Raw genomic sequence first — 27,344 nt, forward strand, 5'->3', positions numbered from 1 at the left:
ACTCTACCATCGTTTCCAAAGTATACTTTGTGTGATCCTTCAGGTGTTAGACTGTAACAGCCTGACAACGACCGCATTAACATACAGAACAGCAGAGACGGGCCTACATGAATATACATGAACACTGACCCTGAGTCAATCAGTGTTCATGTGATTGATAAGACCGAGGGACTCTGAACAGGCAGAGCTGTGATAGTCTGACTTCAGGAATTACATCATGACATTTAGATTTTTATTACTCTGCAGGTTCAGATTTAAAATGCAGAATAACACGTAAACTGTGATGCACTAATATGTTACAACTTTAAAACACAATGTATGGAAGTTTACATATGTGCCCACTGTGGCAGGTCCGTGTGAATAAGGGAGCAACTAAAAGCAGCTTCTTCACATGATAATGCATCAGCAACAGCAGTCCAGTAATGACACGGTAATAATATAACACAGAAATGAGAAGTTTTGGGATGCTTTCATTTGATTTTGCAGGCTGAAATGCTGCACTTCATCATAACAAAACTGCTGCACAAACATCTCAAGTTCACTCTGGATTCTGGAGGTTTTGCTGGTGTGTCTGTGGTAGCTCAGATGAGTTCAATTTATTTTCCCGTGTCCAGAATCCATCCTCACTTGACGTGGCAAAAAACGCTGCCATGGACAAGCTGCTACACAGAAACTCAACAACTTTATAATTTAGGACCTCCGAGATCTTTCGTGTGGCCCATCAACACGAAGATGGATGTTTGGGCCTGAAAAGTGACGCCAAAGCAGAAGTTGCATGTAGTTTGATAACAGTTGTTTCTCTTTCTTTACTTTGAACCCAGTAAACGGGTGAACGCTGGTCGGAGTGTTTTGCTGCCTTTGAGCAGAGCCAGGTTTCATTTCTCCTGCTGGTTTCATCCTTATGCTGCGATACGGCTTTAGTTTCATGTTACCTACATTACTGCAGCGGGATGCTTCTGAACTGCATTTCCCCAAACTGGTTTCAGCACACTGAGTCTAAACCACACAGTTAAATACCAGCAATGCACATCAAACACAGAGTATAGAGTGCCAGCAGCAGACACATCAGCAGTGATTCATCCACATCTGCCCCTCTGTGCGTGTCGTGCATCTGTGTGGTCACATATAGGAAGCGGTTAAATTAGCGCAGCATCGTTCTTTACTGTACAGCAGTCTAAAAAAACACTGTGTCCTTCCTTGCATGTGTCTCTGCTGCTGAGCACAGCAGGCATATGACTGAATGTGTTGCTCAAGCAGAGGCACACATGACAGCGACTGGCCGAGCGTTTTCTGTGCGGTCATCCACCAAAAGCTTCTCTCAGAGGACTCTGTCAGACGCAATAACTGCCAGTGTGCTTCTGTCTGAACTTTATCAGCAGCTGTTTCCAACAAGTTTATCAAAGAAATGTGATTTAAATCAATCAAGCATGCTGCAGGGGAGCACACACAATGCTGGCTTATGAATGGATTTTCCTTCATGGGTCACAAACAGCACAGTCTGAGCCATCATGTGGGCCGGACCAGCAAAGAAGCTAAAAAAGAATCAACACAACTCCAAATGTTTCTGTGTCATAAGAATATTTCAGATTCATGCGTCACCTTCTTACAAAACCATGAACCATCAAAGATGTTTCCCAATTTTGCCAGTTTGGATGAAGCAAATTTAGATTTCTACATATTTTCTCATATCCACAAACACAGATGAGCACAGTAGCAAAGTCAATGCATGGAAGTGAAACAGCTTTTACACTTTGAACGTTGCTAACTGCAACGTAAGAAAGATTTGATCTTTGAAAGAATGAGGCAGCGAGGACCAATGAGAAATAAGATCAGAATTACAGTGTAGAGTTTGGATGTGCCGCTCTGAGCACGAGAGCCTCACAGTGTTTTTGTAATGTGCAAAAATGAAACTATGTTTAGTTCCTAAAACTAAAAAAAACTCATGCAGAATCATTTTATTCCTGGCTCATGACGGTTTTATCATTGTGTAAATGTTTTAATGCTGCAGATGAAGACGTGCGGCACTTTGTGAACTGTAAATGTTTCTGTCATCGAGGCGACACATTCCTCTGATTAGGATGTTTAATCAGCACAAACACTCCGGCGGGTTATCAGCTGCTGCTCGCGTCTCCCTACCCTGAAACAAAGGTTAACACACGGCCAGTGATCAACACAACAGGCCCATCACTCAGTGATACTGATGATTGTCAGTGATTGTTTCTGTTCACAGAGTCATTCAAACGTCTGCAGTCGTCCAGGAATCGCTGGAGGTGCAAACAGCCTCATTACTCACAGAAACACTGAAGTACTCACAGAAATATTTCACCAAACAAGAGTGAAGTCAAAGCAGCAAAGAGCCGAATGTAGAAATAGGAAATAAAAATAATGCAAATTTAAATATTCCAAACCTTTAAACTATTAGAATGAGAGAAATTCATTTGCTATCATTTATTAAAATAAAATAATGCAAAATAATAAAATAAAAATAAAATAACAAAACTGGTGATTAAATTTGATAAAGTAAAAAAAAAAAAGAGCAACTCATTAACGTGAAAAAGCAGCAGTCAGATGAAAGTGTGTCCACGGCGTTACGTGAAGCGTGCACGGTTACAATCAGCCACGAAGAGCAGAGGTCACATGAGTGTTTGCATAGAGTCATAAATATTTGCTTTCATAACAAAAAATGATTTTTATTTATTTAATTATTCGTGTTTATGTTGCTTCACTTTTTAATTTCAGTCATAATTAATATTTCTTAAAAATATTTTCTTTTTTGTTTGGTTTTGTTCTTTGTGTTTACATTGTTTCATATTTGTGCCAATAAGAACGTGATACAGAATTATGATGATTTTTAACCACATTTCTTCGTTTAGGTGACTTTTACTCAAACGTAGTTTCTTCCACATCACAAAAACAGGTTTCTGTTAAACAGTTCACACAGACTTTATTTTCACTGCTCATCTTAAAATGTTTTATTTTGTTCACGTGAAGCAAAAATCTTGAAATGCATCAACTTGTGGTTGTACGGTGCCAGGAAGTGGATTTATTGAATAAACTTCCATATTAAATACGTTTGAAGAAGCTAACTAGCGATGCATCGGTGTGTCACACAGGCCCGTTTGGACCACCTTCACATTTCTGGATTGGGATCATCAGAGTCACTGAAGTTTTGCATTTTTGTAGTTTGTTTCCAGTGTTTTCTTTCATATTTACTTCCTGATGATAATCTTGATTTGAGCTTTTTGTTTATGCAAACATAAAAGACGGTCAGAGGTTCTTAGTTAGCGATGCGTCGCTGTGTCGATTGATCAGGTCTGTAAGCAGAAAGCACAGATTATGCCTCTACATCAATGTTATGTGGTCATCATGTCTTTATCTTCTGTTTTGAAAACCCCTTAAAACGAGATTTATCGTCTGATTTTGACCAGAACAGGACGGTGAATATTTAGTGGATTAAGGAAGTGCACTGCATGTATGTAATGAAGCGTATGGAGTCAGCTGATGCTTCTCTTGTTTCCAACAAACTTCCCTTTGGCTTTGCTGACAGGAATGAAACCAGTTTGTCTATACATGAAGTCTTTACCATCACATCCTCGGATGACGACACGTTTCAGCACAGTCACATGTCACGCTGCTTTTCATCTGCTCCTGACTGCGTGGAGGTAAACAACAGTGACCATGTTAAGCTGACTTGTACAGTCAGACTCCACAGCGGAGCAGCTCCTGTTCTCTTTTTATAAAGGACGTCAGACACAAAGCAACAAATGAGAAAAGACGCTACAGGACTATAAGACAAAAGACAAATCATGGAGACGGGCAAGACCGGAGGAAGTGGAAACACAGCAGATACAGAGAGGATCAGAGGTTTTTGGGCCTGAAGAAGTGATCAGAGTGCAGACTTTCGGTTGTGACTCAGAGTTTTACAAACACGTTTGGATGGTTTCTTTGTCATGTGACTGACTTGGCCATTGCACTGTCCCATTTGTTTACCTGGAGAAACTGTTGGTTTGCTGTTTGCAGTGCGCTTTGGGTCATTATTGATTAGAGTTCTTCACAGCAAATCAGTTTTGCAACACTTGGCTGAATCTGAGCAGAGAGCGCAGCTCTGTACCCCTCTATCAACACGTCATCGATAAACACCGGTGACCTGTGACCTTCGGCAGCCACGCATGGCCATATCATAACATTCCTGCACCATGTTTGACAGATAAAGCTGTAATCAGGTCATGGATTCAATGAATCTCCTTTTTCCTCGTGACCCTCGCGGCCCTTATGGATGTTTGTCGTAAACGCTCCGTATTTTCACTCAGGAAGCGTCTTCTTACACCACCTGCCTCCTCAACAGTGATTTAGATGTTTTGAAGTTGTTTTTTGTTAACCATAGAAATAATTCTGTCGTCCTCTGTGCTCTGTCAGGGTTTTTCATGTATCGTTTTAAAGACTCAGATTGTTGATTTGGTCGTTCCTAAAGGTTTCTCCGTCTCTCTCACAGGTTTAGTTTGGATTTTCAGTCTCACTCAGTTGCATCAACGTCCGTTTGGACCTCTTTTTGAAAAGAAACCAAATACGAGATTAAAACCTGGAATCAGCTGAAGATCTTTTATCTGCTCATTATGTCAAAGAACTGTTCATCAGACAGTTCAACCACCTTTTAGGCCTTGAAAATGTGAGATTATGTTTTAAAATGACCCTAATTTCTCCATTTTTAATGCAACGTTTTGTAAAAAACCTTTGAATTAAAGTTAAATTATCTTTGTTTGATTTCAAACCCAGTGTGCTGTTGTACAAAGTAAAACTAGAGTCCAAAAACGTGTGGGCCTAACTGTACATGAAGTGCAGTTAGAGTAACAACAGGCAGTGTTTATGTTCACTGAATTAACTTTGTATATGTGTTAATGTATTCTTTGAGCATTTGCCTAATATGTTACCAGAAGCCAGATTAATAAGAATCACAGTATTGATATTAAATGTGCTAAAGAAGCATTTTGCAGGTGCTGCCTGTACCAACCAGCACAGACTCTGTAAACAGAACCCTCGGGACACTTTCCCAAATCAAATCAAACAATCCTGCTGTTGCTCAGAATCAGGTGACAGGTTCAGAAACATGTTCAACAGCTCGACTTCTTCTCTACAACAAATATTTCTTAACAACACAGAAAGTTGGGACAGTTTCCAATCGTGTGAGTCTCTGTGGGTGAACTAATGTGACATCCCTGCTGCTGAAGCTCCACAATGAACCCAGAGGAGTGGAAACAACTCGGTGTGGAATTTGGAGAAGAGCAGGCCTGTGTCTGCAGCCCTTATTTCACAGCAATATCCAAATCTTTCTGATCCACATTAATCCCAGAAGGTTGATTCAGTTCATCTGGACATATTGTTTCAGTGCAGAAATATTTCATCATTCAATCAGACGACTGACTGCAGGTTTCCTAAACCTATAAACTGTATGTTTGCTTAATGACCAAAACTATCACCAGTGACTAACAACGCCCATATGGAAAAGAAATAGTAAAAACTTCTATGATTTACTCATGAAGGTGGCCACTTTCTCATTACTTTCATATATTGTTTTAGTAAGTATCCAAAACATACAAGTTTCATTATATAATTTTTCAAGGGATCTTATATCTGTTTTCACTCTTGTATGCTTTTCATACAAGTTTCACACAAGACAGATACAAACTTTATAAGATTTATAAATATCTTTTCCATATGGGCGAGCCGTGAGACTGAAAAAGTCACTACTGAGTGACAAAACGTTTCTCCCACTCAGAGTGATACAGGATGAACTTTCTGGAGCTACATGATCACCATCACGATGTGATCTACATCAAGTTTGTCAAGTAATCCTGCTGCAGTCGTCAACATTTTCTCGGTTTTTGCCCGTTTCTTTTTCTGTAAAGCAGAAGCACTCTGTAAAACTAGGACATCTTAGCGTTCACTGTAACCCTGATCAACGAAAACAGGAACAACCGCAGGTTTCTCTTCAGCCACAAAGAGTCAGAAGAATTCCTTCAACTTGCAATGACTTCACTCATTTCTTTAGAAATAAAAACATTTTTAATTAGAGAAAAAAAAATATTCACAACCATCCACATCCTACAGGAGCTTTAATAACTGCTGATATTTATAATCTTTCACTTTTCTAAAGCCCCATTCCTTAAAGACTGCTCAGTTGTTTCGCTATTAATTAATCCTAAAATTTACATACATCATTTTATCTTTATTATTAAAAGACTATGTAGCAGCCGTCTTACCTAATTACGGGACGATTTTTAACCTCAACAGTAGCTGAGCACATGTAGAAGCACGGTTTATTTGAAGATTTTCATTGAGGATTTAGAGTGTATCGTAGTGTAGCGCTAAGTTACAAACCATCTTCTTATGGCCTCTGGTGATGGACTCACCTTTGTGTTTATCCTGTTAGATAAACAGGGCACTCTGTACTGCAGTGGTTTGAATCGTATCTTACACATTACAAACAGGGAGTCTTCTTCATACATAAAAGGTTGTCATGGAGTTCCACAGGGTTCTGTGCTAGGACGAGTATTTTTTACAGTATACATGCTACATTTAGGCAATGATATTAAAACCAGAAGCAGATGACATAAATAAAACAAATAAACTACAGAAATATATACAAAGACCCTTTTTGTATATAAGTATATGGCCAGCAGGCACCAGTATATGTATATGAAGACCGTGATGGATCTTGGAGACTTTTTACCAGGATATACAAACATATATTGTATTTTCCACACTATAAGGCGCACTTAAAATCCTTGAATTTTCTCAAACATTTACAGTGTGCCTTATAATCCGGTGTGCATTATGTATGAATTCTTGTTGTGCTTACTTACTTTGAGCCGATTTTATGTGGTATACGGCGCTCAAAAATCTGTCAAAACATGCTTTAGTATGACTTTGGTAAGCTCCGAAGCCGCACGGCTTGATGGCTTGTTGGAGCATTACGGAGTAATCTGGGTCTAAAACTCCGTTACTTCGTATCGCAAAGTCAAACAAACACTGCGACATCACTGAGAGTTACAAACTGTCTAAATTCTTTCATCTTTAATAAAATGATCAGTGTTGCTGCTTTACCAGGTGTAACAATTAAGTTTAACATCCAGGCAATGAAAACAGGATTTATTACATTTAACAGAGTTAGAAGTTAGCAGGAAGTTAGCGCGCTAGTTTCCACCTAAGCGTGATATAGCATGTTTGACTGAGAGATTTTTGAAAAAATTAAAACGTACAGCTCTGCTATCACTTCCAACATAAATGAAGAGAGAAAAATAAACAGCAGTGACGTTTGTAGGGTTACTGAAGTTGGGCTAGCTGGTATATAATGATGTGCTACGTGACCGCTAGCGACACAGCTATGTTAGCATAAACAGTGAAGCTGGAGGATGAAGCTAACTTTGTTCCACTCGATAAAAGTTAACGTGAAGGTTCCTGATGGTTAGAGACAAATACAGTCGCATGGCAGGATGCTGTAAACGGACCAAACTTCAGTCAGGAGAACAACTGAGATCATCCATCCACAATACGAGGTTAGTCATTAATATACTGCAACAACACTGGAAGAGAGCAGCTGCCAGAGAATTCAGCATTAATGAATCAATGTTACAGAAGTGGAGGAAGCAAGAAGAACGAGTTCAGTTCAGTTGACTTATCTGTTTTGTTTCGCTTAGCGCCTTATGGTCCAAAAAAAATACAGTATGTAGGTTTGCTTACTTAGAAAAAAAGAGAATAATGTAAAATTGAACCTTTAGTTGGATCTTACTAAAGCTTCTTACAGACTGCAGTGTGTAAACTTTGAGTGTTCGGTCAGTGCAAACTGCAAAGATGTTTTTAGAGCTCATCTTTAAAGTAAAGTCAGGTGTGTCAGTGCTTTGATAGGTGTGCAGACACAGACAGACAGGCTCCTGCTAATATGAGCAACCGAACTGCACATTAGAGTCACTGAACTAGCATGAATCAGCCCACCTGTGCTGGCACGCTGCACCTGTACAGTCTACTACGGACACTTAAATGATGCAACCACACTGGCATTAGGTAAAGAATTTATTATAAAATGTATTACACTATAAAGTGTCAGCAGTACTAAGAACATGGCATTCCAGGACATGCTAAGGATGTAACATAAATAGCAACAGAAAGATTTGTGCAATGCGGCGATTATTCTCCACGGAGGAAAAGTCACCCGGCAGTAAAACCGAGTCGGTCCCTCCTCGTCGACAGAAACATCTCAACCTCATCAGAAGCTTCCAGGGAGAAGAAACCGAACAGAGACAAACTCATCATAGTGATTCTCAGTTTTTACAAAACGATCCTCTGAAACACAGAAGAGTCTCTTCCCTTTCCAAACGCTACCTCTCAGCTCGTGTACTGTACAAGGCAGAAAGAGAGGAATGAACGAGTGTGTTTTAGGCACACAACATTGGCAATGATTATACACAACTCCGACAACAGCTTCAATAAAAAACAGAAAACTCAAATCGCGTTTCAGATCAGTTTGGGACATTTCCTTTCCTCGTGTTCCTGCGCACATGTTGGCGTCTTTGATTCATTTTTATTGTCACTATATGTTTAGGAAGGATGTGCAGTACATTCATTTTTGCCTCAGCAAAAAACAAACAGCTTAACAAAAAGCTTTGAGTATTTACATCACAGCTAACAGTTTGCTGTGTTGATTGGCGAGAAGAAAGTTTAAATCTGTGAACAGATGGTAACACTGGAGGAAGAGAAGCTGACAGCAAATACTGCACTCTGGCACGGAGCTCGTCTTTACACAGCGCGTCCTGAAAAGGTCCGTTACATCCGTCAAATGTAACTTCAGGAATGAAACCGTCCGACGCACACGTGCGCTGAAAAACAAGCTTTTTTCTTCTTCAGGTTCAGAGTGAGGGGCACAAACGTTACAAAACACCAGCTCGCACAAAGTGAAAATGCTTTTCTCTGACATTTCTGTCATCAGCAGCCTTTGGCCTTTTTCAGCTAACAATACTAACATCACGCCGCCGCTTCCCTGTGCTTGTGCTGACCGCAGCCGGGCTGCGGCTTCATGCTTCACAAAGACAAACTGAAAGAAGGCATGAAGCCACGCGCGGCCCGCCGACAACGAAGCTCAAATTTAGCTTGACAGAGGTGGCGTGGATGCCACTGTGCAAAACTCTGACCGCAGACGGCAGCTTGATTAATGATGCCCCTGCGCCGGCGATAACGCTTTAAAAACCTGATGAGGAGGCATCGAAGAGGCGCGGCGTCAGCGTCTACTGTAACAGGCTGCTTGTTTAAGAGAAGTACAAAAGTACAGAAACCAACCCAATTATAAAAAAAAATCACCTTTCTGATTAGAATTTAGCGTTTTAGTGAAACTTTCTATTCAAAGTACTCAGCGTGAGGGCGTCCTCAGCCCACCCTGTGATGGGTTAAACATTTGCTTTGCAGCTTGTTACACTTTAGAAAGGTCAACATCATCCAATACGACACAGTCCTTTAGAAAACCCTCCTTTTTCTGTAAAAATGGCTACGCTTCCCTTTGTGTGAATGAAAGATGATGTTTACAGAAACACTGATGTTTACAGGTCCCAAAGTTTCCCTGGAGTTTTCAGGAAAAGGAAGAAAAGGAATCGCAGATGTGAAAATGCGAGTACAAAGCAGAACGTTCTGTTTCTAAGGTTTTGGTCTGAGCAGAGTCAAAAACACGAACAGTGTTTAAATCTCTGTGATCTCCATGACACCACAGAGACGGGATATACCTAATATCTTAGGCACTGAAGCCCCGCCCACCTGCTATTCTGACCTACTTTTAGCGAGGGGCAGCCAATCCGAGGAAGGCTAGCTTAAAGAGAACGGGGACAAAACCAGCTTGTTTCAGGCCGAGCGGCTGCACTAAGGCCCAGCAACAGATAAATGCGCATTAGTTTGCACTGTGGATCATGCAAAGCTGCTCTAATACACCAGACTGCTGTTACCAAGTAAGCTGCTCTGGATTGGCAAAAAAAAGTGAAAAGTTCTCTTGAATATGCAAATGACATTTACATTGACATGGTTTGATATGATGCGCACTCGTAAAAATCTGTTTATCTGATACAAGTTGATGTTTAACTTGAGCACAATTCTGAAGCTCCGGGGAAATCACAGCTGCACACTGCGAGAGGTCTGAACAGCGATCTGAAAACAGCAGCTGTGATGGTGAAGGTGAGGTTTGACTTAGACTGTCTGAGTCCAGGAGACTTTAAAGTCCAACTGGAGACCTAAACTGTAATTTGTACGACAGAGAGTTTATTCAAAGACATTCACGGGAAATTCTGGGACCTGTAAAAGTTTCAGCTGTTGGATGGAAGAATACAGAAATCTGAACTGAGGATTAGCAGGAACATCAACAAACACACCAATCAAACATGAAGGAAATGGTTCCACCCACTGCTGGCACGTGTCGTCTCCACAAACACATCTGTGTGCGTTTGCTTTTGTGAAAAGTGAAACAGCACGAGACCAGGTCTCCTTTATTTTTATACAACATGGTCTTCTTCGTGTTAGTGACAGCCGCCAGATAAATAGACGTGTTAGAAATTCATTTCACTTTTATATCAACAAGGCACAGTTCTTCAAACATCTGGAAAAGACTTCTGCTTTGTACCAATGAGACTGGCTGTGCTCTTCAGGGAGGTAGAAGGCCACCAAGGCACTCTGAAAGAAATGCTGTAAATGTATTAAACGCTAAGCTGAACGACCAAATTTCACATCAGTAAACCAGAAGCGAGGAGGGAGCTGATATTAGATGTAAGCGATGGATGGAGCGAGCAACACGACACACACTCAGCCCTCGGGTTCGAGCGTGAGGTCCACACGTGCAGCTGCCATCTTTCTCACCGCACGTGGAGGTTCGAAAACGGCGCTGTTCCTTGGAGCGAGACTGGAGTGTGCGTGACAGCAGGAGGGACGTTAAGAAGCAGCAAACAACAAGATATAAAGAGAAGAAAAACACAGAATTCCTCTTTGGAGCTCGGAGCGTTCGGTTCTTTCACGACATTCGAAGCGGGAGGAAAGCTCGGCTGTACAGGTGTGGAGAGCACAAACACAACATCTGGTTTGCACGGCAACAAAACGGAGCGATTAAAGTGTGAGCAGCTGGACCGGAAAGATTGCACGAGTCCGTCGTGTCAGAGCGACCTCCTGACGTCTGGCGGGGACAGCGAGCCCTCAGCGGGAAATGACGGAGCTGATGGAGTTGTACGATGTGCCGCCGTTGCAGGTTGGCGGGTAGCCGTTGGCGGCTCCTCCCAGCGCCTCCGTGTTAACCTTAAACACGGGCGACGCTTTGAGCAGGAAGTCCGCGGCGTCGCGCCGGCCGAGCTCCCTCAGCTTCGCCATCAGTACGCCGACCCTGCTGCCCGCTCGCCCGCTCCACTCCTGCAGCAGAGCCGCCGTCGGGCTGGGCTGCAGCGCGGCCTGCTGGGAGTCCGAGTCCAAGTCCAGCTCAGAGGTGCCGTTTGGAGTCCCGTTGCTGTATTTGGCCACCAATTCAGTGAGGCCCAGGTTCATGGCCAGCAGGCACCAGTCTTTCCCCATGGCGTCTGGAGGGTCCAGCATGCGGCACAGCTTCCGGCGAGCCAGCAGCGGCACGTCCGATATGTGGACGTCCGTTCCCAGAATCCCCTGCTGGTAAATTTCAGCGCAGCCGAACGCCAGGATGCTGCTGAAGCTCTCCCGATAGCCGCCCATGGTGTTGGTGAGCGAGGTCTCTCGCTGGACTTGAGCCCGGAAGAAGTCTTTGGGTTGGTAGACCATGATGGGGGCGTGGTGTTCCCGCAGCTGCTGAGGGCTCAGGTAGTATTTGGCGGTGAGCTGTCCGGGCAGCGTGGAGGCCAGCAGGTTCTCTGTTATACTGCAGAGGGTGTCCAGCAGGGTGTAGCACTTGGCCCGCTCAGAATCATGTCCACGGACCTGAATCTCCACACCCTGCCCGTGGTTGACCAGGAGGATCATGGCCTCCACTCCTGCCTGGCTCACTTTGGCGCCGTTGGTCCACAGGTGAATATCTCCATCGTTGTCGTCGGCGCCGTCCTCCTCGGGCTTCTGCTGGTGGCTCCAGCGACACAGGTTCACCTGCAGCTTGTGGAAGAGGCCGCAAGGGAAGGGAGTGAGGTGCTCGGCCGGGACGATTCGGACGCCTCCGTAGAGCAGCGAATCCTCCTCCTCCTCTTCGGTCCAGGACCGGTGGAGGCCGTTTGTCTTGATGAGTGCGGGAACATCCACCATGGTGGGGTTGGTGACGTCCCGGGCGCAGACGTCCATGGCATCCAGGATCTGCAGCAGCTCGTCCACGTCGCTCTCAGGCGCCAGGGCCTGCACCTCCTCCAGCCTGTAGCGCCCCCTGTAGTGGTGGATGGCTTTGGGCGTCTCCGCGGAGAGCAGCTTGCCGAGGATGCTGCTGCAGAGCCATCGAGGCTCCAGCAGGACGACGTCCTGCACCGTCTCACTCTGCATGATGTTGATCTGTGGAGGAGACGAGGGAGAAATGTGAGCGCGTGGACGTTTATCAGAAAAATTAATGTCATGAGACAAAGACAGAATACAGAAAGAAGCTAATAAATATTTAAGGAACAACATTAAATGGAACTTTTGCGTTATCTGTGAAAAAAACATGCAAATAAATAAATAAATAAAGTTTTGGTTCCTCATTCAGCTTCCTGAGCAGAGCTGCTCTGGCACACAAGCAGAACACAGTGTTCCTGCTGCTCTTCTCACAGATGAAAACCATCTGGTTTGGTTTATTCAGGAGCCTGCAGTGCCCCCTGCTGGCACTCAGGAGTAAAACACCGACTCCTTTTGCCTGCTCCCGGTCAAACACTCACCTCCCCCATGCTGTGGAGCTGCAGGGCCAGCGTGCGCAGGTGATCCTGGCTCACCAGCGGGTTGATGTGCTCCTGCACGTCACTGACAAACTGCTGCCACGACATCAGCTGGTTGGGTCCGCTGAGCTTCCTCCAGGTCGGCAGAACGGCCAACAGACGCTCCGACAGCAGCGTCATCGGACTGCACCTCTGCAGAGACGGAGAAGGAAGAGGCGAGAATAAACGACCACGCTGCGTTTGTTCAGGTATGAGGACATTTAGAATAAAGAGGACACGGCGAGTGAGAGTCTGCAGAGCTCACAGAGACGACGCTGGCTCGAAGCTCCTGCAGGTGACTCCTCAGCAGCTTCATGTCTTTAGAGTTTGAGGCTCCAGCGTCCATCACAAACAGTTTGTCACTGATCTGCAGGTCGTTCCCAAACCTGGACCGAAAACCAAAAACACCAAACTTTGTAACAAATCACTGAAATCTGTGTGATTAATAAGTCTCATTTATTCTCTGCAGGGATTCTTTGAGGTCGCATCGACTGTCTTGACAAAAAGCCGCTCGGTTTTTTACTCATCAACATAATCTCCACTGACTGACGGCACTTTTTAACTTTTTCAAGCATAAACATCAAAGCAACATTAAAACGATGATGTTTTGATACGTTCTAGGTTATCAATGAACTAAACCACAGACACATGACTGATAACATCACCACGAATGAGCTCCTGTGTTTGACACGATCAAACCAAATGGTTCAATCACCTGTTTGCAAACGGCTGTGCTGTCCAACATTCGTTCATGGGACAGTTACTGACAGTAGAACACGTTAACCTCAGACTTAACCTGCTGAAGGCCACTAAATGAAGGAGGGACTCGTTCCTGACACACTCAGGACGGCTTTAAGGATCTGCTAACTTTGGATTCTCCTCCAACAAATGAAAAGATTCTCAAGCTCTCCTCACTCTAGATCTGGTTTTACAAAATATTAGCTCTGCTGTGTTAGCTGTGAAACTGCTGAATTTGCTATCTGTTGTCTGATCAGTAAGGCTGAGACGTACGCTCGCTGTGACCGGATCATGTGACTGACGTGATTTAAGCTGGCACCACTCGGTGCAGTATGGAGAGGAGGTGCTCTTCACCTGTTCCTGACTTCCTTGAGCAGCGCCCTCTCTTTGTCGTAGCTGAACTCTCCGGAGAACGCTCTGGGAACGTCGGCGAGGTCGGCGTGCGTCGCCACCAGGACGACCGCGAGAGGCTGCTGGATCCGACCACTGAAAGCTGAAGAAAAGTTACGATTGTGAACCGTCACAGTAGACAACTTATCATGGTCAGGTTGTGTTGAGGTTGTGTAACTTTCTGGCTGCTGCAACAGCAAATGTAGTTCCCACAGCCTCGCACGAAACAGTTTAAATGAAGCTTCAAAAAGGCCAAAATTACTCAGGAAACAAAGACTTTCAAACCTGCCGACTCTCTATTGTTGCAGCTTCTACTTCCTGTCTGCAGATCTGCTCCTAACCTCAAACATATCGATGTTTTTAAGAAAAAGATTAAAGTCGACCATCCACCGACCGCACGAAGGCAGTAGATGGTTGGTCTCTGCTTACAGATGCTTTCCTGCGGCAGGGTGAGGGCCTTCAGCAGGTTCAGCCAGTAGGTGATGTGGCCCAGCTGGGTCTCGTACGGCTCCTCCAGGCTGAACAGGACCACGTGGATCGCTGTGACATCGTTGGCCGCAAAATAATCGTAGGTGCAGTAGTAGACCGGGTTTCCAGAAAACTCCCACACGCTGAAGTCTCCCACGCCTACAGAGAGGGAGCCGAGTGAGCTTTGCTTGAATTTTACACACAGGTTTAACCGTGAACGTCCTCCGCGGGGATCCTCGCGGCTCTCACCGTGGATGTTGGCGTGCTGGATGTCGATGGCCTTCGTGGCCTGTTCGTCAGCCGCAGACAGAGCGCTGTGCACGGGGGAGAAGACCTCCAGCACGCCTTTGGTCAGGCTGGGCTCAAACATCATGCTGCGACTCCTCACGCTCACGTTCTCACAGCCGGGGTACAGGTTGGAAATGCTCACCGACACTGAACACAGACATGGAGGAGAAACCATGACAACCACCGGGACTACTTTCAGTTAACTCAGAATTTTTACTGATTTTTATTTAGCAGGGAAACACACGAGAAGCAGAGAACCTGCAGCACTATGTTGCTTTTAGATCAGTGAATAAATCCTGAATTTTGGCTCCACAGTTTGAGCCGGTGATGGTGTTTAGGACGGTTACAGCCGCCCCGCTTTAACAGCGGCTGGTTTCTGCTCTCAGAGGTTGTTGTTCTGATCTCTGCTGTACTTCAGCGCGTGATCGACTGTGACTAACGCTCAAAGTATTTCAGATTAAGTGCAGATGTCTCTCTCTGCTGCAGCAAACACATCTGCATCATCTTTACCAAATAACCGCCGCTTGCAAACACATGGGGGCGCCATTTCACTGCTCATGAATCCACTCTGCAGGGACAGTTTGGATTTTCGGGACCACACCTACAGCTTGTTTTTGAGGTCTTAATCACAGTAAAATGACATCCTGGTCTTTGGGTGATCACAGACATCAGTGTGACATCATCGCTGGTGTAAAGAGCTGGAGGAGAGAAGATGTTTGAGACGGACGAGTGAGCGTCTGCGCGGATAAATCGGGGAAAACGCCAGACACACGATGGTTTTTCACAGCACAGCGAAGGACAAGTCAGAAACTCAGGCACATCTGGACACACATCCACAAAACAGATGTTTGTTTCATCCGAATGTTTTCATTTCTGATTGGATTTTATACTTCAATAAAGAGATTGTAAAGTATTAGTGGCTGCAAATCTTAATTCCAGTCGTTGGGAGACCAAAACCTTTGTTAGATGTGCATTTTGTGAAAAACCCGTGTGTGTGTGTGTGTGTGTGTGTGTGTGTGTGACGTTTTCCTCTCTGCACTAACATAAAAGCTGCCTCCGCCGTTTCACAGTCGGCTGTCACGGCTTCAGTTTGAACATGCAAGCGTCTGCTCAGCACTGCAGACGATAATGATGAAGACTTTGCACCAACTGGCAACTGCAGAAAACAATGAACCCATCTCGTCTTCTCTCATCCTAAATGTGAAGAAAATGTTCTCACGTCCTGGTTTTTGTGATCGGTGTAAAATGAGTGAAATCCTTAAAGCCAACAGGTTTCTGCTCATTTTCTCGACGTGGAGAGAAAAAGCTGTTTTCATACCGTTTAACGTCAGGCGGTTCAGAGTTCAGTGAAGCGAAGCTGCTCATATCTTCTCTCGCTAACAGGCCTAAAAAGAGCGCTCCTTTTACCGAGGAGCACCTTTCACGACGAGGCCTCTCGTTAATGGAGCTCCGTGACATTTCAAAGTTCGCTACAAATAAGGAAATAAAAGAATATATCAGCGCACGCCGAGGCTGAAAGCCACAAAATCAATATGCAGCGTTCAGCGGTCTCGGGAGGCGACGCTAAAATATCGACACTTGTGTTTCTTTGTCTTTGGCTGGATTCACGTCACGTATCGCTGCAGAAACAACAAACGGTCAATACGGACCAGTGCTGACTCTTTGAGACGCCGGCAGCCTCACAGAAGGAGGAGTCGGCTAACGCACCTGACCGTTATCAGCCCGGGCGTCACGTAATGGCTGCAAGCGGCGCATAACAGAGCAGCTAAAGTGGAGAGGGGGTGGGGAGGAGGGCAGACAGGCAGACACTGAACACGTCGTCACCGCACTTTCCTGAAAACCACGAACGCCTCACAGACCTCAAGATATCCGAGCCTCAGAGCAGCACCTGAACTGTTTCCCTCAGCAGACAGTTGTTCCATTTGTGCTCATCTACATCTATCACTTAATCCAGAGGACATAACGAGGAGAACTGATCAGCTTTTATCAACGTCACCCTGTGAGATTCAAACTGCATCACAGTACGAGACTGTGAGGGCTCATGTTCATGCTCACATCAGAGCAGCAACAACAGCTGCGTCTGCAACGTGGATAAAACCTGACATTTAATAAAATGACTCATGCTGAAGTTTTCTGAGACAGAAATGTGCGAGGGAGACGCCTCCTCTGATTAACTGCACTCCTCACAAATAAATGAAGGAGTCTCTGTGTGTCTTTCTTTGCTTTCCCCAACCAACATTCGCATGTGTAGCCGAAGGGTGATTGGAGGGGGTGGAGCCTTCCAGAGCTGTCACCAGGTGACACACACCTGTCTGTACCTGCACAAACTCAGGATCTTCGTGCTGTGAGGGGGCGGTGCTAACCTTTGCACCGCTGAGCACGAAATGCGGCAGTGAAAGCATTAATGCTGAGCTGGTGACGACGCGACTCCACCCGTCTGTCACCTACCGGGAGGTTTGGAGTTGACGGGCGAGTTGGGGTGCCGGGCCGCGTTGGTCATGCGCGTCCTCCTCCTCCTGAAGAAGCTGCGCAGGATGCCGCACTTCAGAGACTCCAGCAGCGTGCTCTTCCCGGCTCCCGAGTGTCCGAAGAGCTTGAGTTTGATCCGGGGCTGGACCGTCTGAGTGGGCCGCAGCTGCTGGATGTAGCTCAGCTTGTGGTTGTCCTGACCCAAAAACACACCACAGAAGAAGACGAGCGTTTATTAAGAACGACATCGACAGCTCAGGTCACAGACATCTGTACACGACTCCCACAAGGCCCCAAAAATCACATGACACATTTCAACTAATCAGATTTTGTGCTGCTGCACATTATTTTATATCAGCTTCAAACTGCAGAAAAGCTTATTTAAAAATACAAATCAGCGTATTGTGTTGAAGAGATATCAGCTGATGTGGAACCAGAGCTGGGCTGTACTTTAGCTCAACGCCACAGGCAGCAGTGTCAGCTCCATCCATCAAATTCAGTTCATTCAGTGTTATTTACACAGCGCCAAATCACAACAAGAGTCGCCTCAAGGTGCTTTAAATTGTAAGGCCGACCCTACAATAATACAGAGAAAAACCCAACAATCATATGACCCCCTATGAGCAGCACTTTGGCGACAGTGGGAAGGAAAAACTCCCTTTTAACAGGAAGAAACCTCCGGCAGAACCAGGCTCAGGGAGGGGCGGGGCCATCTGCTGCGATTGGTTGGGGAGAGAGAATCAAAATCACTAAATCGAGCTAAATGTCACCACTTAGCTCCGCGGTGACGTCGCAGCTGCAGGTGAAACTCTGCCCCCTGGTGGTGACAGAGAAATGTTTCAAGCACAGGTTAGCTATCTCACAGCTGAGCAGGTGAACCATAAACTGAGGATGTGAGCTCCGCCTGCAGGCGTCCAGGTACGAGTGTTTACCATTCATTGGACAGAGTGGTTAAAAACAACGCAGGAAGTGTAAATGCTTTTATTTTGGTGGATGAACAGGAGAGTTCCTGTGTCTCAAACAAAATGTTCCATATCTTATGTGTCTATAAATACTTCAGTTATAAAACATTTAAATGTGACAGCATTAAAACGCCGTGGCTGTGAGCGGCGTTACAGGAGATGCTTTCTTCAAAACATCATCGATTCTTCGGGCTACGAGGACGGTTTTTAAAATTGCTCTTAATGTTTTTGTAAAAATGAAACAGTGACTCAGCCGCAGGAAGCATTTACAACAAAAGCCAGCTGCTTCCTCACGCCGCCGTAGATCTGACAGCTCGATGGAGCCGTTTAAGACGTTTCTCTAACCATCCAATGAGTCACGCATCAGAAGTGGCCCCAAACGCTGCGAGCGGATACGTGGGATGTGCACGCGCTCCTAATCCCACCTGGGTTATGCTAACGTGTCAAAAAATAATTCATTTCCAATTTCAAAACGTGTGATTCACAGAATCCGGCTTTAAAACGAACGAGTTCTCGTTTCAAGCCGCTGGGTTTCTCCCCCTCTTGGTTGTCGACAAGTCGGCCTTTTCAAACGTGCCAAAGTGTCTGAAATTAGCCCAGCATATGCAGGAGGCGACTGTTTTCACAGTTGCTGCTTCATGTTTTCACCGATTCTCAGCAGGTTTTCTAGAAAAAAAGAGACGTCGGCATCACGTAGCTTTAGACGAGGAGTCTGAGCGTGCCCTGGTAGCTGTGACCGGGAACACCGGACGCACACACGCTGGGTGAAGCTGATCGTCATGGAGATGAAAGGTTTGGCTTTCACCGAGTGTTCGTCCTTTCCGTGCGGTATTAGAATTCCTCTCACCTGCACGTGTCGAGCAAACTGCGGCCCTAAAGTCTAAAAACGGCGGATCGCTAAAATCTAACACCTCCCGTCTTCCCGAGACGTCTCTCTCCACACCTCTGCACCGAAATAGACCAAGTGTGACGACTGTGAAGCCCGACTGTGCCTCATCACCCCCACCATCATCATCATCTGCACTTCCTAAACCGCGTTCACAGCATCACATCATTTATTTTTATAGCCTCATTCTTCAAACAAACTCAGCTGACACAACTTGGTTTAACACATCAGTCCAACACGAGGCTTTTGAGCCTTTTTCTTCCTCTTTACCTTTTTAAGTTTTCCCAGCAGTGACACGACGTGCTCGTGATGTTCGGCCGAAGCCAAATCCTCCGCCGTCTTTCCATCCTGCAGGAGAAAAACAAAAAAAGTCACTTCTTTAGTAAACATCACATCTCCTCAGCTCCACTGAGGAAATTCGTTTTCTGGAGTTTTTATAATGAAAAAGGAGCTCGAGCACAAGAAAGACACGTCTGTAAATAACTTCCTGTTAAACCAGTTCAGCAGACGCTGCTTTTACTTTAACTGAGTGTTTCCCCCAAAACGTACCATCATGTGTTCAACCAGTTTAGATCAGAACCAGCAGATTAGATACACAAATGATTTATATTTGTATATTTATTTACTTGTTCATCCATAACAGGAAATTCAGCAGATATTTTGTTCTTTTTTTGATTGACGCTGACGTCTGCTGTTAGTGTTTTATTAGTCAGCTGTTTTCTACATTCAATGTTCTCCAAAAACGTCGACATTCACGTAAATCAGATCGATGCGCCTGAAGTGACCTTTATTTGTTATGACAGTTATTCCTCATCACGCAGCGTCGTCTCTCAGCTGATGTCAGTGGATTAATTACAGCTGCGCACACACACACACACACACACACACACACACAGATGTGTTACTTTCCCTCTCCGCTCCAGCGCTCCGACACAAACGCCACATTCCTGACAGCGTTCCTGTATCTGGCACTACCGGAGCCATCTGTCACTGTCCGGCTCGGCTGACGCTCCGCTGGGAAAACCTGCACAGACGGCCTGAAACGCCCACAGAGCGCCGCCGCCTCCTCCCAAACAGCTCGTCTGTGATGAAGAGGAAGCTCGATACGGCGTGCTCACTGTTCGAATGGAAAGCTTTAATAAAATCATTTCTCCTTCTTTCATTTTCACTCTTCCAGCACGACTCGTGTGACGATCGGACTTCGACATCGTCGACCTCCCGAGCCGACTGGATTGGGTAAATGAAGTCTGAGCATTTAGACGCGTGGACGCTCTCGCGGTGCTCGGCTCACACAGATGGCTGGGTGTCACGATTATTACTACTGATGCTTGGCAGTGACAGATGAACGGCTGGCGTTATGTGAGGAATATTAGATCATCCACAGTATTTCCAGCCCAGACTAAATATCTGCTGAAACGGAAGCTTGGGAACGACGAGTAACGGTGAAATCGGCAGAGGCTGGAATGATTTGGAAGAATATTTCAGCCTCCACAGAAAAACCAGGCAAAGATCACAGAGGCACCGTGGAAGGTTGTCCTCCCTGACACTGAATTATACATCCCAGTGTGCGCTTTCCAGATGAAACATGCACAGCACATCAGCTGCCATACAATATTAACATCCCAGGAACGCAGAGAGGGAAAAACCTCAGCGCGGATCGTCTGCTGCTGGAACCAGATCAATTTAATGAAATTCATGAAAAAACGAACAGAGCGTATTAATTCATAATGCATCAGGACTCGAGCAGAATTAGATTTGAGGCTCTGAGAGGAGTTTCAATGACAGATGGACAAAAACACGTTACTTCTGATATCGAGAGGAAGGCCGGCGGAGAACGCTGGAAACATCTGGAAATCATATCTGAACAGGCTGAAAACATCTGCACAATAACAACTGAGGTCATGTTGTGAGCTCTGGCAGGAGAAGCAGGGAGGCGCCCTGATGGAGGCTGACGCGCCGACCCTGAAGTGCGCTCCAGGTTTGCTGAAGGTCTCTTTCGGTCTTTGGCTGCTTCTTCGCTCATTGTGAGTCCAGTTCTTGTACCGAACATTTGACAGGAGTGTTTTTGTTTGTTAAGACACTTCAAACGATCAAAATTAACATTTACATGAATGAAATTTCAGCTCGTGACATAACTCTTTCAATTACGTTTGATTTATAAAATCACGATAACAGTTGTTCATAAAAACATAAAACAACTTGGATCCTGGACGCGGCTCAGATGAAGTCGTCTCCTGGCCTTCGGCGTGGAGAAGCATCAGCTCAGCGCGCTGAGCTTTGAACGGGAAATAAAAATCCTTTTGGATCTAAAATGATTGGACATGAACTCCCACTTATCCGTGAAGTCAAACCCACTCAGGGCTGAATGTGGAACCTGCTCCATTTGATCCCGAGCACTTGGATAAAAGCTCTCAGCCCGCGGCTGCTGAAGCCTTTAACGCCTCACCTGCCGCGCAGACTCGGCACAAACGTCTCTGTGCAGTCACCAAATCCACGCTTGAATTCACTCGTCTTAAATATCTCATCTGCACAACAATGAAGCCGTTGCTCCTGCTCGCTTTCTTCTGCCTTGTACAGCAAACACAGTGAAAAACAGGAGTCTTGCTGCACAATCTCCTGAATAAAGCTAACCGCTCGTAATGACCCACAGACGTAAACTACAGGAAACGTCTTTAGAAATTAAACATTCTTGAAGTTATGCTCACAGTTTTTTACTTCTTGGACTTTCAAAGAGAAATGTTAAAGCCCCCAAACATGTTAATAACTAATGTTTAAAATCCTCAGCAGACTTTTCATTTGATTTAATGGTGCAGCTCTTAAACTGCCAGCTGGGATTTAAATATTCTAATAAGAGTTTAAGAGCTCAAAGCTGAGACAGACTGTGAGGTAAGTGGATGGGACACTGCAAGGAAACTAATCAGGGTTCAAGAGGTCGACAGAACTTCAGTAACATGAAGAAAGAAGAAACATGGAGAAGATTTCGCCTTGAAAACCTCTGAGAGGATGAGATTATTAAAAAACAAACAGGTGGTGCAGCTGAGCCGGGCGGAGATGAGGGCGGAGGTAAGGGAACGATGCCAGAAGAATTTCCCAGTTTTACTGAGAATTCATGAGCAGCGACTTCGTCTGCAGCCCAAGCAGAAAATGAACAATCTCCATGCAAACGATTTACATCAATTTACATACTATATGAGGCGTGTCGGCGTGGACCACGCCCCCACCATACTCGAGTCACAGATCGCAGCAGCTTCACGTGTGAACACATCCTACAGCGTGTGACCAAAGGGCTGCACTGGGTTTGTCAGAGTCTCATCACGATGATGACGAGGTGCTGCTACACCCGCCAGTGTTGCCAACTTAGCGACTTTGTCGCTATATTTAGCGAGTTTTCAGACCCCTTAACGACTTTTTTTAGAGGAGCAGGGTTGGAATTGTGACATTAAAAAAAACAATAATTGCTAAAAGAAATTTAATTTGTAGTTCTAAATAAACTCTAAATGCATTTAGGACGTTTTTTACTCACTTTATGTCTCTTCCACGATGTTATTTCTCTCTCCAACAACATAGGTTACAATTAGATTAGCATGACCAATTATGCAAATTAGGCGATGACGTCATTTAGCGACTTTTAGGACAACCAATAGCGATTTTCCTTACTGAGGAGTTGGCAACGCTGACACCCGCCCGAGCGGTAAAACAGAGAGGTGCCTTACGTTGGTGACGGCGTCGATGTTCGCTCCGGCCAGGCAGAGATGGCGGACGACCTCGAGGCTCCCGTTGTTCGCCGCCAGGTGGAGCGGAGTTCTGCCGGACTGTGACGCACAGAGGAGAGAGAAAGCAGCTTTCAGCAAACGTCAGCGCCGGACACGGTGAAAGTCACGCACACAATCATTACAGGCTTCATGTTCGCTTTGACACTTACAGGTTATTCTTAATAACTGAGGTTGCTGAGCAGAAATGCTCGAATAAGGATTCCTGAAAACACCAAAACCTTCTGAGCGTGCTCAGTTTAAATGTTGAGGCAGAAGCGTTTTTAAGAAGCTCACATTCAGTTTTTTTTCAATAAAACGTAGCAAACACTGCCAACCTCTGCGTGATGTCATACAGAGCAGATATCTTATGGTTTTCTCAGGTACATATCTCTCTATGAGAAGCCCCACCCACTTTCTGTTAATGAGGAGCAGCCAATCAGAAGAAAGCTGGCAAAAATAAAACGTGGCCCTCTTTAACCTGCCGTCACTGTAACACAAATGTGGAGGAAAAAGAGTGACACAAACACTGAAATCAACATTTATCACATTTTCTAAACAAACACTGAACGGCGTTTCCCCTCTTGCCTCGCGCTAACTCGGCCTAATTAAGCGCGCGGTCGTGCTTCGGCGGGCTGATCGGCTGCTCGCTGTTCCCGCTGCGGTCGCTCGGCCTGAAGAATAAAACTGCTGATTAGAGCAGGAACACAGCGCCCTGAAAACAACGCTAATTACTGTAAACACCATATAATTGCCATCAATTTCATACCACAATATCTGGTAAATCAGAACAGTTCGATGTTGATGTCTTACAGCAAAAGCTTTGGAATTTAATCAGAGCTCAGTGAAGGAGGCGTTTCAATCCATTCTCCTTTGCAGCAGTTTGAAAGAACAAAGAACATCCACCCTGTTTTGTTATGCTGCAAACTGAGCTGGAGACGGTTTCAATCCCACCCTCTTATTTCTCTGCTCGGTGTCTGCAGCTGACAGCAAAGAGCATCCAGGCCCAGAGTCAGCAGCCTGTGATTCGCTGCTTCACACCAGCTTAAAAGAAACGAGCTCCAGCTGAGAATAATGCATAAACCACGATGTCTCTGGCAGCGCCGTCTGCTCCGGATGCACATCGCCTCCCTGTGCGACGCTGAAAACACGTTTGTGCAGAAAAAGCCGAGAAAAGCTTCCCCGTCGCAGAATCTATTTAAATGTATGGTGTCAAAATAGAAAGTAGAATCAGCGCAGACAGAAACATGCGGGAGACGAGAGGACGGGAGCTTCAGAGGTGTGTGAGGAGGACAGGAGATATGAGAAGAAAGACGATTTTAAAATATGTCAGCAGAAAACAGCCCGTACCTCTGTAAACCCTACACTGCGTTATATTCTACTTCCTGTGTTTTTATCCCTTTGCTCCACCTGCGATTAGGCCTCATTTAGCTCAGCTGCAAAACAACGATCTAAAACACTCATTTAAACTCATCTTATTTTTCTTGAGCTACATTTGCTCTGCAGCAGCTCTCAGTTCAAACTATTCTAACTCCTTTACCCATGAGATAGTTTCCTCTCATTGGCCGTTCCTCACAAACCGAACAGCAGGTGGGTGGAGCGCAGGGTGAAAGGCTACAGCGCCGAGGCTGCTAGCTCAATCATCAGGTGCTGTTGGTCACGCAGAGCGTGTTTTATAAGACAGAGACACGTTTGGCCTGACTCATCAAGGTGGTATAACACATCACATAACACCGGCATCGCTGAGCTGGCGCTGAAGTACATGTGCTTGAAGATTATGTAAGAGGAGAGTAAAACAGAAAGCGTATTCATGTTAACGGCATCGGGACGGCTCCCGCATGCGAGGACTGAAAAATAAAAACCCCACACATTAACATCAGTGTCTGAATATGAGGGAGGGGGCGGAGCGCAGAGTTAGGAGGAGGTCCTTCACCTCCACCTTCGCTCTCAGAAGGACAGCGGTGTCTAAAAACTTGATGTGATACCACCAGGCCTCTCAGCGCCGTCTGGGAACGCCTCAGGGAGCGTGTCCGGGCCGTCTGGGGGGAAATGCTTGCACTCACCTTGTTGGGGAGGTCGAGGCTGGCCTTAGCATTGCAGATTGCCATGACGACGGGCAGGTTTCCATCCTTGCAGGCGATGTGGAGCGGCGTGTTTCCGTGGCGGTCCTGCTGATCCACTTGGCAGCGGTGTCTGAGGAGGCAGCGGACCACCTCCACCTGACAGCGACGCACAGCCAGGTGGAGAGCTGTGTGTCCTTCCTGGAGACACAAACACAGACTGGTCAGTGTCTGTGACCTGCACAGGTGGTGAGACCTGTGTGCTGTGAGACCTGTTAGTCAACCCTCGCACAAAAACACTTAAAAGTAAAATGTGCCAAAATAAATCAGGCTGAGCTCTGATCACCTTGTCGGTGGTTTCCAGCTCGGCTCCGTGCTCCACCAGGCACTCCACGATGTCCACGAAGCCGCGGGCAGAGGCCGTCAGCAGCGGGCTCTCCCCCTCGCGGTTCTTGGCGTCCACGTGGCAGCCCGCCTGGCACAGAGCTCGGGCTACCGGAGAGTAGCCGTGCCAGGCGGCGCAGTGCAGCGGCGTCTCCTGCTCCTGCAGACAGAAACGTGGAACGCAAAGATAAAACCCGCGGCCCTCGAACAACCCCTCGGTTATTATTCCGATGCTGTCGCTGCACTCGCTCACCCTGTCCGTCAGGTCCGGGTTGGCTCGGATGCTGCACAGGTAGCTCACCACATCCACGTTGCCATAGCGAGCAGCCACGTGTAGCGCCGTCTCGCCGGACTGGAGGTGATCAACAGCCAATATATTAATAACAAAGCAGCAGATTAAACTAGCAGTAAGCTATAAATGATCAAATTGTGTCATAAAAGTCAAACAAAAGAACAAAAGAAGCGACTGTGTGTGTGTCGCTCACACCCACCTGACTGACACACGTGACGTCTAACACGTCTGTGACACGTCGGACAGTTCAGATAAAAACGGTTCCTATGAAATCTCAGAGTAAAAGTATAAACGCAGTGACAGAGGCTGACTGAGCCGAAGCTTTGCTGGTGTCCGGAGGATTCCCTGGAAAAATCTCCAAGAAACCTTGGAGAACCTTCCTTTCAGCTTCGGGAAGTGAAATGTTTATTATTCCAGGCGCTGGTTGATTGCACGAGCTGCTAAACGGTGATGAGAGATGATTGACACGCGTGCAAATTTTCTCTTGCATGACAAAAACAATGTGTGAAAGACTGGAGGAGACGACACGCGGCACAGCCTCTGTTTCCGTCTTCACCTGAGAGCAGCGACCGAAAGAACAGGGCCGAGGATACAAGCAGCGGGAAAGAGCTTCCTCAGAGGGCGGTCCTCCATCACCCTTAGAGACGGGTGAGAGCTCCACATCAGTGTCCCCCAGAGGAGCAGGGGGAGGTAGCAGGGGGCCTCTGTGATCCTGACTCCATAAGTGGGAATGCTGTCTCCAGTTTAGATTTTGTAGTTTGGTCAGACATCCCAGATTTTCCGTATAGTAGCCAAAACCTCCAGTAGATGTTAACAGGGAGCAGCGGACTCACCTCCCTGCTTCTTGAAACACAACACAGAGCCAAATGTTTGCACTGCATGCACAGACCATGCACAGACCATGCACAGACCATGCACACCAAGCGTGGACGCTGTGGATGTTGACTCTAACTATAACTCTGACTTCAGATTCTCCTCTTCTGTTTTTGTTAAAAACTGACCCACGAGTTTCAGACTTGGGGCTGGCCGTCAGCGTAAACGCTCGTTAGCGAGACGACGTGTTTACTTGTTACTTAGAGACTGTGTCACTCTGAAAAAAAGGGAAAAACCCTCAAAGAGAGGTTTAATTTGGCGAATTACATAAAAACCCGCCGCAGATTCACCTTGTTATGATAAACCTGAAAGGTCCTTTGGCTTCTCTGTTCTCACAAGGCAATTATCTAGTTCCACACAAACGCCTCGGCTTGTGATTTGGGGTTTATTGTGTAATAAAGAAAGATGAAACTTTAACGACGCCCGTACGGGAGCTGGATAGTAATCAGCAGAGCGCGTGCAGCGCAGATTAGGCTCCGCCTCAGCGTTCGCAGACAGGAAAGGACACCTCGTGAAGATCGGAGAGACTGGAAAACGCTTCTGGGATTTTGGATGCCCAGGCAAGCTCTGTGATGGAGGCCACACTAGCATTGAAAGCACACACACACACACAGACGCGCACACACACACACACACACACACACACACACACACACACACACACACACACCAATCCCATCTCTCCCTGCAATGCCTGTTTCCATAGCAACAGCAAATAAGCTGATAAAATGCCAGAGTAACTGGTTTTCTCCACAGGTGTGGAAATGTGAGAGTGTGAATGTGTAAAGCTGTGTGTGTGTGTGTGTGTGTGTGTTTCTGGGCATTTCAAAGTAATGCTTCTCGAGGGGTTTGGTGGTAGGAGGCAGTGAGTAATTGCTGACAG

General features: G+C 46.0%; 1 protein-coding gene across 1 annotated transcript in view; it reads right to left on the reverse strand.

The window, feature by feature from the left end:
- Positions 1-8,054: 8,054 nt before the first annotated feature.
- Positions 8,055-27,344, reverse strand: part of dapk1 (death-associated protein kinase 1) — a 69,856-nt gene continuing 50,566 nt past the window's right edge. The window contains exons 15-26 of the mRNA XM_084945373.1: positions 25,550-25,648; positions 25,259-25,456; positions 24,916-25,113; positions 22,817-22,915; positions 19,374-19,451; positions 17,235-17,451; positions 14,748-14,933; positions 14,460-14,657; positions 13,995-14,133; positions 13,168-13,288; positions 12,867-13,055; positions 8,055-12,507 (exon numbers count right to left, since the gene is read on the reverse strand). Of these exons, the coding sequence (XP_084801499.1) occupies positions 11,212-12,507; positions 12,867-13,055; positions 13,168-13,288; positions 13,995-14,133; positions 14,460-14,657; positions 14,748-14,933; positions 17,235-17,451; positions 19,374-19,451; positions 22,817-22,915; positions 24,916-25,113; positions 25,259-25,456; positions 25,550-25,648 (3,018 nt within the window). The 3' untranslated portion in view covers positions 8,055-11,211. The remainder of the gene's footprint in view (positions 12,508-12,866; positions 13,056-13,167; positions 13,289-13,994; positions 14,134-14,459; positions 14,658-14,747; positions 14,934-17,234; positions 17,452-19,373; positions 19,452-22,816; positions 22,916-24,915; positions 25,114-25,258; positions 25,457-25,549; positions 25,649-27,344) is intronic.

This window comes from Perissodus microlepis, chromosome 12, assembly GCF_051167445.1.
Source record: "Perissodus microlepis isolate ML-2025 ecotype Zambia chromosome 12, ASM5116744v1, whole genome shotgun sequence".
NCBI lineage: Eukaryota > Metazoa > Chordata > Actinopteri > Cichliformes > Cichlidae > Perissodus > Perissodus microlepis.